General features: G+C 41.9%; 1 protein-coding gene across 2 annotated transcripts in view; it reads right to left on the bottom strand.

The window, feature by feature from the left end:
• NELL1 (neural EGFL like 1) overlaps nt 1–18,764 on the bottom strand; it is a 761,225-nt gene that overhangs the window by 641,893 nt on the left and 100,568 nt on the right. For both annotated transcript variants that reach the window (XM_019742633.3, XM_019742632.3), the window contains exon 4: nt 13,721–13,891. In XM_019742633.3, the coding sequence (XP_019598192.3) occupies nt 13,721–13,891 (171 nt within the window). The remainder of the gene's footprint in view (nt 1–13,720; nt 13,892–18,764) is intronic.

The raw sequence follows: 18,764 nt of genomic DNA, 5'->3' as shown, positions 1-18,764 counted from the left end.
GGTGTAAGGGTCTTGCTTTCTTACCCATTCAGCCACCCTATGTCTTTTGATTGGAACATTTAATCCATTTACATTTAAAGTAATTGTTAATAAATATATAGTTATTGCCGTTGTATTATTCATATTTTTGATATTTTCTTCTTCTTGTTCTTCTTCTTAAAGAAGTCCCTTTAACATTTCTTGCAATTCTAGTTTGATGCTGATCAACTCCTATAGCATTTTCTTGTCCAGGAAGCTCTTTATCTGTCCTTCAATTCTAAATGATAGCTTTGCTGGGTAAGAAACCCTGGTTGTAGGCCCTTGCTTTTCATTACTTTGAATATTTCAAGGCAGCTGACAGTCTTATGGGAGCTCCCTTGTAGGGAACTAACTGTTTTTCTCTTGCTGCTTTTAAGATTTTCTCTGTCTTTAACCTTTGACATTTTAATTATGATGTGTCTTGGTGTGGGCCTCTTTGGGTTCACCTTGTTTGGGACTCTCTGCACTTCCTGGACTTGTATGTCTATTTCCTTCACCAGGTTAGGGAGGTTGTCCATCATTTCTTCAAATGGGTTTTCAATTCCTTGGTCTCTCTCTTCTCCTTGTGGTACCCCTACTCTGCGAATGTTGGTATTGACGTCCCAAAGGCCCCTTAAACTATCCTCATTTTTTTTAATTCATTTTTCTTTTGCTGTTCTGATTGGGTGTTTCCTGCTAACCTATCTTCCAAATCACTGATTCAATCCTGTACTTAATGTAACCTATTGTTGATTCCCTCTAATGTGTTCTTTATTTCAGTTATTGTGTTCTTGACTTCTTAACTTCTTAACTTCTATGTTTACGTTTCCTATCTCTTTGTTGAAGTTCTCCCTGAGATCATGGAGCATCCTTATAACCAGGGTTTTTAATTCTTCATCTGGGAAATTGCTTGTCTTCATTTTGTTTAATTCTTTATCTGCAGTTTTGTCCTGTTCTTTTATTTTAGACATGTTTGTCTCACCATTTTGGTTGTCTTCCTGTGTTTATTTCTATATGTTAGGTAGGGCAGCTATGTCTCCCGGTCTTGGTAGAGTGGCCTTATGTAGGAGGTGTCCTGTGGGGGCCAGTGGTGAAGTCTGAGGGTAAGTTATTATTATCTGTATTTTTTGACTGAGGCTTAGAAAAGGTAAGTAACTTGCCACGGATCACACAGCTAGTGGCAGAGCCAGAGTTGAAACCCAGGGCTATTCAACTCCAAAGCATGTGCTCTTAACCACTAAACTACACATTCCCCCATGGTATTCACCTGATGCCTAACCCTGCACAGCACCAGCTCCACTTCAGCCACACAAAATGAGATTTAGCATCATTCCCATGCTCAGATCGTCTGACCCTCATCACATACCTTCTTCAATCTTGTAATTCCCATCTTAGCATTGGCTAATTGCCATGGTCTCACCTAGATACACAGCTGAGACAGGACATGCTGATCCAAGGTCAGGGGCTTTTGGCTCCCTGCCCTGTTTCTATAGTCACTGCTGTGTGTAAAAGCCAGGGGCATGGATTATAGTCTAAAGCAGGAGCCTAGAGGCCTGCAGGAGACTACTTCTCCACACACTGCCAAGACACAGAGCTATCCAGACTATCCTACAAGAAACAAAGCAGCCCTCATGCCTCTTGAATATATTCTTGCTACATGCCAATGGTATGTCAGGCTTTATTCTGTGAAATGAAAAGCAAATGGAGGAACAATACATACAGGGATGTCTCCATATTGAAAAAAAAAATTGTTTGAATATGCAAAAGAAAGATCTAGAGAAGAGAAATAAAACCGTTAATGATCACTTCTGTGGAAAGGAGTTAAGGGCAGAGTGGTGGGTATCACATGGTTTTAAATAGCTTGTACCTTTCATGTTTTTGTTATTCAGTAGTTTTATTACATATTATGTGATTTTCAGAGGGGATGCATTATAATAAGTTTTAGGTGTCCCATCATATAAAGCTGGAAAAAAAATCCCATACTGTAAAAATTTTCACCCCATCCTTCATATTGTTCCTTAGAATTTCTGTCCTCATAATTTCTTGTATGTGTTTTCTTTTTTTTTTTTTTTTCAATTTTGTGACTCAGGCACGTACCTTTCATAATTTTTTTTAAAAATTAAAGAAAAAAATACATCCATTGACTTTCACTCATGAAACTCTGCCTAAAAGGCTTAATTTAACGGGCAGGAAGGAATGCCGTCACTGTGGGCCTCAAATGCGGTTTTAGGAAGCAAACCCACAGAATTTTTTGATAGTGATATGTCTACCATACAGGTAAACCATGTCTACCCAACTGTGTTTGTTCTCCATCAGAGGGGGCACATGCCCTTAATCCTCCCTGTGAAGGGTTTATGTTCCTACCATCTCTGTAAATTACCTCCACTCCTTCATGCCTGCCAGAGCTCCCTCAGACCCAGGACACATGTAAATTTAACATGAGAGCAAAGCACGGTTCACCTTGTGCTGTGAATCAGACCAGGAAATCACCAAAAGCCCTTTATAGATTAACTGCCTTCCTCAAGAAAAAAAAATAACCCTCAAAAGTTCAAAGCAGAAATACTAGGATTACTTCATTTTTCCTTGCGCTTGATATTTACAAAGCACACTGAAATTTAAAACACACATTCCCATGCAGATTCTCATTTGACCTTCACAATAACCCTGTACAAGTAGACTGGGTAAAAGATGACGCCTATTTTGTGCAGATGAGGAGACTGAGGCAAAGAACAAGGAGACTTAACTAATGGAAACATCCACAAGGCTAGGATCACAGACAAGAAATCACAAATACAGACTACCAGATAAGAACTCTCTGAATTCATTCATTCATTCGTTCGTTCATTCATTCATTCATTCATTCATTCATTCAGGTATTCACAATCTGTACTGACCACCTATCATATAACAGCTCTATGATATACATCGTTGATATAATGGTGAGCTCTCAGGGAGCATACAGCCCATGGGAAAGGCAGATAGCAATCAAATAATCAAAAACTATTCTGAATAAAATCAACACGATTTTATCATGAAAGTGTAAAACACAAGAGACTTCTTCCTTTTGTCCTGAAAACTAAGGGTAAGTACAATGAACTTGATAGTCTAGAGTTGGCATGTACAGAGATCCTTTGGCTTAAATGACTACAGTATACTTTTAAAACAAAAACAACTTGAGGTTAGAGGAAGGGAAAACTAACATAAGAGGAAATTTTTTTAAATTATGCAAAAAGTTATGCAAAAATTTTGTCAGCTATAATAAGCATTGTGATCTTGAGCCTAAAACTGATAGGAGGCCATTAAATAAGCTTATGTGTGTGATGGGGTGGGAAGGGAACTGGCAATCAGATGTGCAGTGTGAAGTCCTTATGTATCACCTTAGCGTCCATGAGAAATTGCTGTCCATAAAAATTACTCAGAATTCACTGTCCTCACCTACTTCCAGTGCCTTGGTCTCTTATTAGCTCCTACAGGCTCTAGGACATATCTAATTAGCTACCAATAAAAAAAGCAATAACAACAAATGGCCTCCTAAATGGGGTCCCTACCGCCCATCTTTTTATTTTGCCACCAGTAGTTTTTAATGTGACCTTGTAATTGCAAAGTCACCTTAAAGAACACAGTGAGTTTACCACCTTGAAATCATGACTATCAAAATTTATATTGGAACCCTGTAAAACCACCCATGTAACACTGAAGACCAGTGTAATGCGTCTATTTCACATTTGAAGAAATAGCCAAATGGCTCATTTGCAGTCAGTCGTGATTTAAGATTAGGTCATTGGCCATTACACATCAGCACAGAGGCACATGCAATGCATACAAATCACATGAGGATGATGAGCCTTTCGAAGGCCTGATGCAATATTGTCTCTGTGCTATTGACATCATGAACCTGTCTATCAACACTCAGCTTTTGGAAGGAAGGAAAGTCTTTAAATCTAAAAATAACACCGCATAAGCCTTCTAGAGTCTAAAGACTAACAGTGGTTAGAATTTATAACAAGGTCAATTTTGGTCCAATGGGGAAGTAGCCCTGTGAGGTGACCAGCACCCCCTGGTACAGAAAGTAATACAGCGAACGCCGTGGCCTTTGTCTCAGCTTATAAATGGGATACCTTATACTTTTTTCATGAGGTTAGAAGTGTTATCTTGTCAAAGGGTGTTAAAAAGATGAAGAAGGAGGAGGAAGGGGGGGAAGAGGAGGAGGGGAGGGGAAAAGAAGGTGGAGGGACTAGTAGAGAATAAGCTCCCTGAAATAGGACTAAAGAAGGACTTCTGGACTTGGTCCAGTCTGCCGCTGACTTAGGGTGCACCCCTGGATGAGTCACTTCTCTTTTCAGCAACTCCTTAACCATTAGAAGCAAGAACATCCACCTCAGAGAGCTACAGTAAAGATCAAGTGAATATATAAACTATCTCTAAAGACATACAAAACACTAACCTCAACTCCGTAACGACTGAGCAAAAAGTCTGAGTTGCCACTGTAGGGTGCTGCGCCTCTGAGGTCAAAATGTCAAAAAATCCAAGAAATGTGTAGCATACATTCCCCAGCTCCTTCCTTGCTTGTGCTTCAAGGACAGCATCAGACCCGGAGAGCAGGTATTCCCAAAAGTACATCGAGGGACTGAGTGAGTCGAGTGCTTTGCTGAGGACATACCAGGATAAACCACAGCCCGGGGCTGTTTACCTCCAGTGGGAATAAGCTTCCATTCTGGATACTATAGGCATTCCAACTGTGCCAAAGAAGCCAGCTGATGGCCCCAACTCCAAGCCGGTAAGTTCCTATGTGTGAAATTTGCTGTCAGGGAAGTGATACCCTCAGACTAATAGACTCTAATGAGTAGAAATGCAGCATGACATTTCTCAGGAAGAGTTAGAGACAGCGTCACACAGATCCTGTGAGGAGAAGGGGAATTATTTCTACTCTAATTGCCCAAGAATAACCACAGGTGAGGGCCCAGGCACATTAACCAGATGGGTTAGTGGTTCTGGGATTCCTGCTGGGAGAAACACTCACAAGAACTTCAGAAGGATGAGCAAAGGGACAAAAGTCAAATCAGAGGTTAGAGCAGGGGAAAGAATGCACAGAAAGCCACACACTCCACCCTTACCTTACTCCTAAAAGAAGAGCAGCTGAAGAGGGACAGCTATAAATCTGTTTCCTTGCACCCAACTGCTCTGGGATTATTTATAACATTAATTTAATTAAAGTTTCCAGAGAGATCAATTAATTTCTTTATGGTAATGCGGAAAATCAGTTATTTTCAATGACAAATCAGCACCCTTGGTCTAACTAGAAAACTAACGCATATTTGGAATTCTTTTCTTTTTTCAATTAAAAATTCCTCATGGCTCATGCATTTTTTTTTATTTCCCAGTGCTCGTTTCTAATGAGTGAGGCATAAAAGCAACAGAGATAACTAATATATAAATGTAGATTTTTTTAAAAAAATAAGTTTCCATAACATGTATTATTCTGGTTTGACTTATTTTTGTTCCTTGCTTCCCTTAAAAAAAAATGCAAACATGCATATCCATCAAAAAGGACAGAGTAAAATTATAACAATAGAATTGCAAACATTGATACCTTTTCATAGAGGAAAACATTTCTTTCTCTTGCAACCTATTTCCCTTTCCATTCATCCTATATAGACCCACGTCTATGCAGTACAATGCAACTCAAAATGTGTCTGAAGGCATGTAGAGGAAATCACTGGGAGTTGGAAATGAAGTCTTATTTTCCACTCTATTCTAATATATCTTGGGCCCCATGTATGCAATAAAATGCCTTCTTGTTAATATACTCATGGCCTCAGGTAGCCAACAAACCCCGAGATAAAGGGAAGATTGTACTATATTTCTTTTTAGTCCTTTCCATTTGCAACTTTGAAAGCCTGGGAGTAGAGGTTGATGGGGTGAGATGCAGGCCACTCTGTCATCATCTGCTTCAATTAATCCTTTCACCTCCTACGTCTCTCTGCCATTGACGCCACAGTTGACTAAAGTCATATTTAAACCCTCCAGGGAACAAGAGGAAAAGAAAAAGTTTCTTGAAAAGACAAAATGAGAAATAGGCCTGCTATTGATGTCATTAGAATACAGGGCAAAGTTAAACCTGGAACCCACCTAACGAGGCTGGAATGAATAATCCACAGGGTACACAGCATGGGTAGAAGCAGTGAGAGGGCTCAGTAGAATTAGACATCCAACACCAGAATGTCTAGGTTGCCTTAACAATTAGCTGCCACTCTCTACTTTGCCAAAGAATCTATAACTTTGAATCTATTACATTGGCCACCTAGATCTTTAGAGATTTGAATAATGGGAAAGAATGAATCTACAGTTTGGCAGCAAAGTCTCACTCCCCAAACCCACATCCGCCCTCCCGCTCATCCCATTCAGAGAATGTGTGATTTTTTCAACAGCACCACTATCCACCATCTGCTGACTACAGTACACTGCTCTATCGCGTGGGTAATCAAACCACCAGGGTCTCCATGGCCAGGGACAGCCTGCAGGCCCCACACCCCACCCTCGAAGGCTGTCCACTGTCACATGTCTGGGGCACAGAACACTGAAAGAAATAAAGGCCCAAAGGTGGAGAGAACAAGACACCGACGTCCCTTAGCATCCAAAAATGCGTATTTGGCATCTACTCCAGCAGGGAGGAAGGCAAGTGGAAAAAGAGAGACGGCCATTTAGGCTAAGTGGCCTTTGCTCACCGGCATCATTTTGCATTGTCTACCCACATATCAACTGCAAAGCCCCCGCTGGTCTACTACAGAAGTGGCCCTGTGAAGATGGCAGGCTGAACTGCTCTCCAGGGTCCTGAAGGCAGGAGAGAGAGAGAGAAAAAAAAAAAAGGAGAAAAAAAAAGCCCTTCTTCGGCATTGTGATGCGATAGAACCAGAGAGAGATGCTCTAGAGGTCCAAGTCAGAAGGAGACAGAATTCATCGACTCTTAGCCCCTTACTGTATATCTAGGGAGCTAAGGCCAAGAGACAGTAGATGACGTTGCCAGGGACATAGGAATTTAACAATTTCTTTCGGCTCACATTTTCAGTCCACAACATCTTTGGGCTAAAAAGCCAGATTTTCAAAGTAGAGAAGCAAAGAGTATGTATATATGTTATTTAGGTAACCCAGGAGATTATAACAAATACATTTCCCCACTCAGTAAAACTTTACCTGGTGTTTCCACCCCTCATAAAAGCTGTGATAATTCTGGCTCCTGAGTTGGAGAGGGGGGATTAAATTTCTGAACCTCCTCTTTCACAAGAACAAAAAGGGAAAGAGATCATGCCACACTCTCAAGGCCTTGCCAGGATCAACCAAAGATCTTATCTCACGGGAGGGGGTATTTCCTTCCCCACTCAGCTTCAGTTACATGTTTTTAAAGAGACTGCAATTACATAGTTTTAAAGGGACTCCGTTGGCATAAAAACCATGCACCATTGTGCTGCACTAACGACCATGGAACTAAAAGACAAACCACTGGAGAACCTTGCCTAGGACTTGGCAGTCAGAATAACTTCAGGAACCTGACTGATCTCAACCCCTACATTGCACCACGGATCCACGTTACACACCACATTATGGTCCCTGTCCATGAGACATAAGCCATTGTTTTTATACAGGTAAACATCTGACTAAAACGTACTCATTTTTAGGATGATATTCTAACATTTCTTCTGTATGATGGTCTATGTCTATAGTACTTCATGATGCTATATGTTAATACAGTAGCTTGAAATTTTCTGAGGATTTTACGCACTCTCTTTTGCTACATCCCTACAACCATATGGTAGAAGAGTTACTGTTATTCCCATTTTACAAATGCAAGCATAGCTCATGGCACATGAATGAATGAATGAATGAATGAATGAATGAATGAATGAAGCAAATAAAAATTTTCAAAGAATCTAAGACATAGATTCCCTGACTTCACACTCCTGCATCATTGCATGTAAATCACATTTTATAAACGGCAAAACCAAAACAAAGGTCCAGCATTCAGTTCAGTCTAGGTGAAATCAGAGCTCATCCGCCTCGTCACATGAAGACCAGCTCTTCCTCCCCTCTCACACTTCCTTCTATCTCTCCCTGAAGGCTTCCCTCTCTTGATACCACTCACCCATACACACTCTTCTCTCACCGGCACTATGATTGACTTTGTCATACTTTACGAGATGCACCTCATCCCACGCCCAGTTCTCATGTGATTGGTACAGAATCAAATCACACAGTGGCAAAACTGTAAAGCAGCAGACATTGTCATGTATGTTCACCTGGGGAGGTAAGAAACAAAGAGGCTACTCTACATGGCCCGGAGCTCTCCCTCCTGTGATCTCCCAGCCTGATGGTCTCCAGCAATCCATCATGTACTGCCTTACGACATCTCTTGTACTGGTGCCTTGCATTGTTACTTAAATTCACACTTGGGTATGTCCGGCTTGCCTAACTCACTTGTCATCTCTTCCTGGACAGACGATCTGGAGCTGCTGGGTCAGTTGGGCATGAGGCATATGCTGGCTTCTCAATTTTATTTTAGATAATTCTGATGATGAGTTTGGGGCCTGTGTTCCTGTTTGTGAATAATGTATCAGTTGAGGAGCAGGAGACTGAGAGTCTCAGCCTGGCTCTCTGGGAAGCTGTAGCCTTTGATAGTCAGCTCTTAATTTCCCTCTCCCGACTGTAAGAAAAATGTCCGTATAAAATCCAAGTAGTACTTATACATGTAGCTTAACTACCTTAAGGAATGTGAGGTTTAATAAGATGGTGTTTGTAAATACTTTAGGAGCTCTCTGGGAAGGAAGATGCCATATCACGCTATTTATTATGAAAACCTAGAGAGATAAACAGATGTTGACATCCTGAAGTTACTCTGAAATATTATACAGAAACCTTGAATTACTGACGTGTTCAGTGATTTATACTAAGTTTGATTTCTTCGGCTTCTGCACGTTCATCACAATCAGTTGTATGCAAAGGTTGAATGCACTCTGCAGTGAATGAATAGCATGTGTTAAAGTAAAATACAAATATTTCTTTCCAGACTATAATAATTGAGTTAACTTCCTATCAGAGTGAGTACTAAGCATCAGAAGTGTGTGTGTGTGTGTATTGTGCACACTTGTACAAGTCTGAACAAACGAGGTGACAGTTCGGAGCTCTGTTGCAATGTGACTGTGTAAGAGAAAATTTTTTCCAGCAGTAAGGCAAGAAGAGGTTGGCTTAGAGTGGGGACCTGCATATTGCAAAATGTGCTGGCCGAAGGCAAGGGGAATGTGCTATTTGATTAGAAAACACATTTGAGTCCGTCCCTTCTCTGTTGAGAAGCTCAGCCCTACTGTCACTTCAAGACTGAGATGCTGGAAGTGACTGTTTATAGTTCTCTCCACTGCTCAGATGCTGGTACAAGTTGTCGAGTCAGTCTGCTCACAGGGCTGAGTCTGAGTCCGTGCTTTTCTGACATCCAGGACAAAGGGCCTATCTCTGTGGGGGGCCCTGGTGGTTTCAGAATTTTCAAAAATGACTGAATGAATAAGCCGTGCACTTCACGATGGCAAGCACTCTCATTTCTTTGTATCCTCCACAGCTTGGCAGAGACAGTGAGGCAATACATTAATGTGATGGGTTGCTAGACAATTAAAAGTTACCAAATAAAGGAAAGAAAATTCCTTTTTGTGGTGAGTGAGAACGAACACTTACGTACTAAATCCCACATGGCAGGGGATCCTGGGCTTTGAGGAATGGGGAAGGGCTGCAGGCTAAGCTGAGAATGGAGCAGAAAAACATGAGGAAGGTGAGTTCAGGCCTCATTCTAGGCTTTGTTGGCAGCTAGAGAAAAACCCAAGGCAATGGAGATCATCTATCTGACCACCCAACTGAATGATTCCTTTTATGTTTCTAGCTTGAGGTAATCTGCTACCCACATGTTGGGAGCCTCTAACTAGGTCCAGCTAAACAGCTGAAGCAGGGAGAAAGATATAAGTCTCTGTAGCAAGCAGAAAGTGTTAAACTACTGACTAAAACAGCACTCACTTTTCTTGTGACAATTTGTGTAATTATATCTGAAAAGGCTCTGTTTCTCATTTTAACCTAAAAAAACGTAGAAAATCCTGCCACAGTTCTTCAGGGCAAAGGAACTGGCCTGGGAAATCTTCCCTTCCTATTTTCAAATGTTATGGTCCTTGAATCCTTTGCGGCATCTCTCCCCTGGAAAGACTCCATAGGGGGTTTGTCCTGGGAGGTACGTGAATTACAGAGGTGCTGTGGAGGGGTGAGAAGACTATTCGGGAGTTAGATCCCACTTCAAAGTTTATTATATTACATGATTGAGACCGAGTTACTTACCTTTTCTGAACCTTTCTAATTCCAAATCTGTACAATGGGTCTAATAAAATTGTCCCCACCTGGCTATCCTAGGGAATATCATACCTAGTACATTACCTGGCCTATAGTAGGTGCCCAGTAAATACAAGTCCCTACCTCGATGCCAACACAATGGGTTCAGTTAGTAAGATTCTATATCTTACCAAACAACTCCAAAGGTCAGCAACACTAGAGAGGAGCAAGCTGCTCACACCGCACCAGCCTCTTGCCTTCCCTCATGTTCCAAGTCCAGGGCCAATGGTCCCCACTGTTGAACTGAACAGCGTAGTAGCTAGAGCAAGGTATGCATGAGTCAGACTGGGTCCAAATCCTAGAGCTGCCAGGTAACAGCAGGGTCGCGACACAAAACGTAACCTCAGTTCCATCATTTTAAAATGAGAAACACAATCGCATGTGTGTGGGATGAATTACTCTATGTAAACTGTTTAATTAGCACTCTGCCCAGCACAGCCAACACTCAATAAATGGTGTCTATCACATCACCATGTATCACCCAACCAGCAGAACTCCAGTGCATGACAGGTTGACAAAAATAAAGGTAAAAGGAGTCAAAAAGTAAGAAACTCATGATGGTATGAAATGAGTCGCTGAAAGAGGAAAAAATCAGCTTTTGTGAAATTCCCTCTTTGAGAGGGTGGCCTAGATAAGAAGTAGTAAACCAGCATCTTAATAAGCAGACCAGAGCTTCCGCCACTCTAAAATCATCCAGTGCTGGCGAGGAAGAAAATTGTGAAGAAGATAAGTTTATTTTGTGCATTAGACACTACCCTCTCTTTACTCTTTCTCTCCTGCTTACTGGGGCTCTGCATCAGGTGCTTCCCTTTCCAGGGCCCCCCATTTATTTACTGCAGCCCAGCCTGTCCTTCAGCGTCCTCCACCTCTATCTAAACTAGTGGTTTTGAAATGCCAGTCCATGCCCCAAATCCAGACTGCCTGCATAAAAATACATGGAAAGCTTGCTAAAAATATCGCTTCTCAGGTTCCAACCCTCAGGGTCTGACCCAGTAGGTCAGAGATGGGGCCTAGTTACCCACATTTTTTCTTATTAAGTTCCCCAGTAATTCTTATATGTAGTCAGGTTTGGGATCTGTTTCTAGACATTCCCCACACCAAAATCAAAATTTAACTTTCCTATGGCCCAGTCGTTCCGGGCCTTTCTTTCCCCCGACCCATGTAAAAACCTCATTTGTGTTTGAGTCCATGACTCATCACCTGGCAACACTGTATTTGTTCCCGCTAAGATCTTACACAAAGGACAACATGCTATGCCATACGTGAAAGTATGAAAAAGGGAAGGAATATTTAGAATCCCCTCAGCCCATTCTTTACCAATGGGTCTGACCCTAAAGACTATTGTGGACTCCAGCTCTCCCATCCTCTCCCCCACTTTCCAGGTAGAGAGGTCGATGTAGCCAAGGACACGCAGTGGATGAAAGGTTGGAGACGAAGAGGCACCACACATGTGAAAAACAAACAATAACAACAACCATGGGTTGAACACAAAGGCCAAGATCACGCTAAGCACTTTACATGGATGAGCTCGTGTAACATTCCCATCTATGAGCATGCATTACTGTTATTATTTCCAGTTTACAAATTTAAAAACTGAGATGCAAAGAAATTAACTTGCCCAAATTCACACAGCTCACAAGTGGCCGAGGATGGGAGAAGAGTATATCCCACAAGGACCAGAGAATTTGTGAAGGCATGAAACAAATTAGATTAGTGGAGACATAGCATTTCTCCTCTTTTCCTCTTCTCCAGAGAGAATATTGAGAAAAAAGATAAAACTTTTGGAAGGAGGAAGCAAAAAATTACACAGCAAGAAAGCAGCAGTGTCTCCAGGACTTCTCAGTTGGGAATTACTAAACTAGGGCTTTGAGCCATCTTTCTGGCCCCTGGCAAAGGAGGACATGCCACACCCTTCTTCTGCTCTCCCATTTGGGCAGCATATGGGCGGTGGGGGTGGAGAGACAATAGCGCTACCAGACAGCCAGTTAGTTCTAGAGAACTGAAAGAGACAATGAGCTCTTGGAGATGGAAATGGAGATAGCAGCTTGCAGGCTGACTTTATTCAAGCTGCCAACCCTAGGATTGCAAGGTAAAAAGCCACTGGTTTCTATGGAAACTTTGTCCATGCACACATATTATATCTGGACGATTCTTCAGAAGCTATCTTAAATAGGTGACATCAAAATGCACCAAGACTCACTTCAACATGGAGGAACTTCCCTTAAGCCTGATACTAGTTTCTATTCTCGACCTTTCCAGGTCTTCTAAAAGAGTCTACAGAGCTGGAGCCGGGAGCTCATTAAATATCTCATCAGAAACGTGGTCTAGAGCTGAATGACCTGGGATTATCCCTCCTTCTGTTGAGTTCTAAGAGGGACGCTGTCCCCAGCCGGCCTGGTCTTTATCCTGGGCCCGAGGGAGCAAGTCCTGTGGCTGAACAGCCATTTTAACTTTGATGGTATCATTAATGAGAACAAACAATTCATGGGCACTGCTTGCAATGCAAAAATTTCTCCATAATAGGACTCAGATCACTACCCATAAGGATTTTCAGTGGGTTCTGGAGAGATCAAAGCATCCCCCCTGACCATCATTATCCAGCTGTCCAGCCACAAATGATCCACTAGAGACCCATAGCCTCCTTTCTTCAGCCGGCAGTAAACCTGACTCCAACGACAGACACGTGGGACAATAGCTCCTTCACAGCCCAACCCACACCCTCCTGTGAAACCCCTCAGACCTCACAAATGCTCCTGCTACCTGTCCTCTAACAAGCTGGAAGGCTCATTCCTCTGCAGAGAGTGGACGGTATTAATTCCAAAAGATTCAAAGAACAGCCTCTTTAAAAGCCTCCATTTGGAAAACATATTTAAGCAAAGCTGTGCCTGATGAAGTGAAATAGAATTAGCCGCTTCAGTAGCACAGGCTTCTCAGATTCATTCTAAGGTAGACTGGCGTATTCGCTTCCAAGGGGAACGACCTCAACAATATATCACAGTTAACTGTGATCACAGCTCCATGGAATTTCAGACGGTGCCCAGAGTACACCGAGGCGCACTTAATGTTCCCCAGTCTGTAATCAACCTTTTGTACGTTTGTTCCTAATCACAGGATACGGTTTCATCTTAATGAACTGTTTTCTTAGAGTATTACAGTTGGTCATTTCAGCATGCCTAATGGCCCATTTGGTAGGTTAAATTACAGTTAGGGTCCCTCGGTTTTTGTTTCGCAGCCAGGCGTAACAGGGGTGTGATGTTTCCCTCTTCCCATTGCTCGAGTTCAAGGACAAATCATGAAAGACCATGTACCATACCTGTTACAGTCGACATGAAGGAGGAGATGAGAGGCGCTAACTGACAGTGCGACCTTGTGCCACTGTCCATCTGCCATCCGGTACGGAAGTGCCTCCGTCCTGGGCTTCCCATTGTGGATATAATGATACCGAATCTCATCCCTCAGACCGCTGCTCTCCAGTTCAAAATAGCTGCATGGAAAGCAACGAAAATTTTATTTTCCTTCTGGACATCACAGTCGTCATTAATCCTCACTACATACCAGCTTACCACCAGGTTTCTCAAAATCTACCATTAGCTAAATATGACACAAAGAGCTACGATCCAAAAGCAATTGTACCGTATGGAACCCAATTCACAGATGGTCCGGGGGCCCTCATGGTGACACATTGAGCCTCTGAAATGGAGATTGACTGATTGATCTACTGTGAGGTGACAGGCCACAAACTAATTAACAAAGCTTGGTGGAGTCGCCTGTTAAGTACTTAGAAGTACAGTTCAGAATCTTCTTTCTATTGTCTAAAAAAGGCCACTCACACGGAATGGATTTATTGAAGTCTATTTTTTTATTACTGCCATTTTTACTTTTCCAAGAATTAAAAACAGAAGTCATCAGTGGGTAAAGGGGGAGGAAGAAGGGTGGTAGATGAGGATAAAGGGGATCAAATACATGGTGATGGAAGGAGAACTGACTCTGGGTAGTGAACACACAATGGGATATATAGATGATGTAATACAGAATTGTACACCTGAAATCTATGTAACTTTACTAACAATTGTCACCCCAATAAACTTTAATTAAAACAAAACAAAAACAAAAAACAGAAGCCATGTTGGATATCAGAGATTGAAATAAATGGTCAGAAAAAAGAGATTAGTAATGTTTTTTGTGTTTGTTTTTTTACTTCCCCCTGCATAAAAAGCTGTAAGTGAACAACTATTTCTACCATGTTTCCCCGAAAATAAGACCTAACTGGAAAACAAGCCCTAGCATGATTTTTCAGGAGGACATGCCCTGTACATAAGCCCTAATGCGTCTTTTGGAGCAAAAATCAATATAAGACCCGGTCTTATTTTCGAGGAAACACGGTAGATAATGAGTGAGGAAGAAAAGGTTAAAGCTACTCACACATGGAGCAGCATTTCAAATGATCATAGAATAAGCCATGCAATTGAGATTTTTCATTCCCCAGATGATCATGTTTGCCAGATCCATGAAAAACTCCTAGCACCACCACTGCAGTCTGCAGTTCTATCATAAAATGCTGCAGGCCACTCTGGCACACCCCTCAGACATGCATTGGGGTTCATACAATCATGGGGGGGGGGAGACACCGTTGTAGTCTGTCTCCTATGCCTCTTTCTGAAACATGTCAGCATCACTGCCATCAAAACTGGGCCTGATCTCACTGCTAGGCATTGCACAAGGCATTTAATATATGCTACCTAATTTATCACCCACAGAAACACACAAGAGTGACATTATTATCCCTTTTTAAATATTAAAAAACTGAGATTCTAGAATTAAGTAACATACCCAATTCAGGACTTAAATTTGGGTCTCAATTTGACAGCCTATATACTTTCTACCAGTTTGCTTGCCCATCTCAGGGGCACAGCAAAGTAGTAAAAATGGTCTCAACTGCCACTATCTCCCAGCAACTCATTCATACAGACAATTTAAAAAGTACTCACCTAGCCAGGTAACCATTTACAATCCCTAGATTTGGAAGGACCTACTGGCTCTCCTCTAATCCGCTGAGTTGGTCTAACCCAACCAGCCAGATTGTATTTAACCTAAAACACAAAATGCATCTTCTATGAGAACCTAAATGAATATATCATGAAACTCAGCCTCTATTGTACATGACTCCCAAATCTCATGTCAGAGAAAAATGCATATTTCTTGCTCATCTTCCACAGGGATCTTCCCAAGAAAGCAGTGCAAGGGGAAACAGAGTCAAGACTAGCCTCTGACCTACCTCATTTCAAGAGGCAAATTATCAGGCCCAAGGTCATAAACTGAGAGGTTACTTATACTATTGTAGCCAGTTCCTGGGCCCAGGTACATACTTATTAGTAATAAGAAATGTAATACATATTTCATAAGACTGCAAAAAAAAATTCCCTTACTAGAGAAGATATTCATTTTAAGGGAATCCTCCAAATTTCTTCTAAGCAGCTAGAACATTAGAAGAATCAAACACTCAGGAACCTAAAAGGTTAAGAAGACCTTAATATTATCTGGTCATTCATTAGTTTACTCAACATGTTACTGACCACATAGTGAAGACCTAAAAAAATGATTTAAATATAGATATTGTTCTCAAGAGGCTTTGAAACTAGTGGAGGAAGAAATAAAATATGTGCCCCTCCCATAAACAGCTAGAAACTAGCCTAAGAGCAATACATGGAAGGCAAAGGAAACCAGCATTTCATGAGTGACTGCCATGTGCCAGGAATGGGCCATGTGCTTTCATGGACATCATCTCGTTTAATTTCCTCAAGGTAGATCTTATTATCCCTATGTTACAGATGAGTTCACACATGACCAGAGATATTAAGTACCTTGCCCAAGATCACACAGCTTCTATATATAAAAGCAACATGATTTTATATTTGAGACCTTAACAAAATTAACACATCATGAGAAACCTCTCAATTATTTTCACCAATAAGCTATTGTGAGGGGAAGGAACATGACCTTGAAAGGACTTCAATAAATGACAATTAGAAATGCTCAGTGCTCCGATGATCATTGCAGCTTTATTCACAATGGCCAAGACATGGAAACAACCAAAGTGTCCTTCAATAGATGATTGGATAAAGAAGATGTGGTGTATATACACGATGGAATACTATTCTGCCATAAGAAAAGATGAAATAATGCCATTTGTGACAACATGGATGGATCTTGAGATTATTATGTTAAGCAAACTAAGTCAGACAGAAAAAGTCGAGAACCATATAATTTCACTGATATGTGGGATAAAAACTGAAAACAACAAAGGAACAAGACAAACAAATGAAGAAACAAAAACTCATAGACACAGAAAATAGTTTAGTGGTTACCAGAGTGTAAGGGGGTGATAGATGAGGGTAAAAGGGATCAAATATATGGTGATGGAAGGAGAACTGACTCTGGGTGGTGAACACTCAATGTGAGATACAGATGAAGTATTACAGAATTGTATACCTAAAACCTATGTAACTTTACTAACAATTGTCACCCCAATAAACTTTAATTTAAAAAAAAAGAGAAAGAAATGCTCAGAGAGATCACCTGATGGAATCATTTTCTAAAAAGGAGGCAGACACATCTAACGATTTAAACATTATTCCTGGGGTTATGGCCTCATTGAACAAGTGCTCAATGTATTACAAAAAGATCTTTTAAAGATCACTTTACAAAGCACTGGAGTAAGCAGCAGTCACCTTGGGGTGATCACAATTATACAGCAATGAGGGAAACAATCTGCCCTATTGTTAGGCAAGTAGACACTTGTGTCTTTGGGTCAAGTTTCTGACAGCATCATGCACATAGCCCAGAGGTGCTATATCTCAAACATCTTCAATGAAAGTCCAGAGAATGTGGGTGTTTTTTGTTGCTCACTGCCCAAGGCATGACAAAGACACTGCATGGCTAAGTTATATCTGGATCAAACTGTTTCGTGAGTGCTGGGATGGGAATAAGTCAATATTTCCAAGCAGTAACTCTTTGCTAAGAGAGATGCAAGGCTGAATCCTGACAGCAACTTGGATGAAGTGGTCATTTGGCCTGAGAGCTTTTGGCTGCAGCCTGGAGGGGAGACGGGATTAGCAGTAGAGCTGTGTTACCCAAAGTACGGTCCACACTAGTATCATCACCGTCACCTGTGGAAATTCCGATTCCGGGGCCCCCACCAAGATCTACATGAATCAGAATCTGCATTTTAATAAGCCCCCCAGATGATTCACATGCACATTAAAGTTTGAGAAGCACTGCCGTAGAGTACACCAGGTGCTGCTTTACTGCCCGGCCAGCTGCTCACGGGGAGGCAGGCAGAAGCTGGATGCTACGAGCAGTAAGAGCCCTGCGGTGCTAGCAGACAGAGGAAGGGCACTGGAAGTGATTGTCAGCAAGTGTCTAGCGAGCTCTCTGCCCCGACCAGTCCTCTCTCTTCAGGCAGTAAGTGCTTTGGGCTCCTCTTGGGATTTGGGGGAGGGACAGCTGGATGAGTGATAAAATCACTGGGCAGATTGTGTAAGCAGCATTTCTCCCCGTAGCCTTGGACCTCAGCCATGTGCGCTATTCCAGTGAACTATCTCGGCTCCCAGCAAAGCCTATTCATCCTGCAAATATTTGAAGACAGCAACGACATTCATTACTAAGCTCTCCTTTTCAGACCAAGCTTCCCCAGCATCTTCCTTTACATTTCTGTCCACAACCTAGACGGTGAGGACCTCCTGGGCAAGGCTTCTGCCTCACTCCTCTTTTCAGATCCTTCCCCATATTGGCCCCAGGCTCTGGGTATGGTAAATAGATCAGTGTCCCCCTTAAATACAGCTTCCAATTGCAATGACCTTCCCAACAATTAACAGTGCAAGTGCTTTCATACAGAATGCTAGAAAGGAGGTCTTTCCCACCCTGTGTTTACTCAGCTAAGTTTTTTAAACCTAATCCCTCGCTTGAGGCTAGGCAGACTCTGTCCAGAATCCACGTGGTTGCCCACTGCTGGAATAATAAAGAGAAGGTGCCAAAAACACCAAGAAGGTATCCTGTGCCCTACTTCCGGTCAGGGGCCTCAAGGACTATGTAACCGGGAAAGACAAAAAAAGAAAGGCAATGGCACAATTTTTCAGTAAATATGTAGTAGTGCAAAGAACACCGGCCTCAGGACACCGAGAATTGATTTCAACCTTAACCCTGCTACAAACCATGCAAGCTTTGGCAAGTATGTTCCCGCCTCTCTGAACCTCAATTTCTCCTATCTGTTAAATGGAGTGATTAGATCAGATCCGCAGTGCCCTAGGATTCCTTGGAAGGGCCTTAGAGTTTAAGTCAATGAGGAAAGGATGGGGTGC

The sequence above is a fragment of the Rhinolophus sinicus genome, chromosome 14, assembly GCF_057876585.1.
Source record: "Rhinolophus sinicus isolate RSI-liver-muscle chromosome 14, RSI-T2T, whole genome shotgun sequence".
NCBI lineage: Eukaryota > Metazoa > Chordata > Mammalia > Chiroptera > Rhinolophidae > Rhinolophus > Rhinolophus sinicus.
This window is presented reverse-complemented; position numbering and strand designations above follow the sequence as displayed.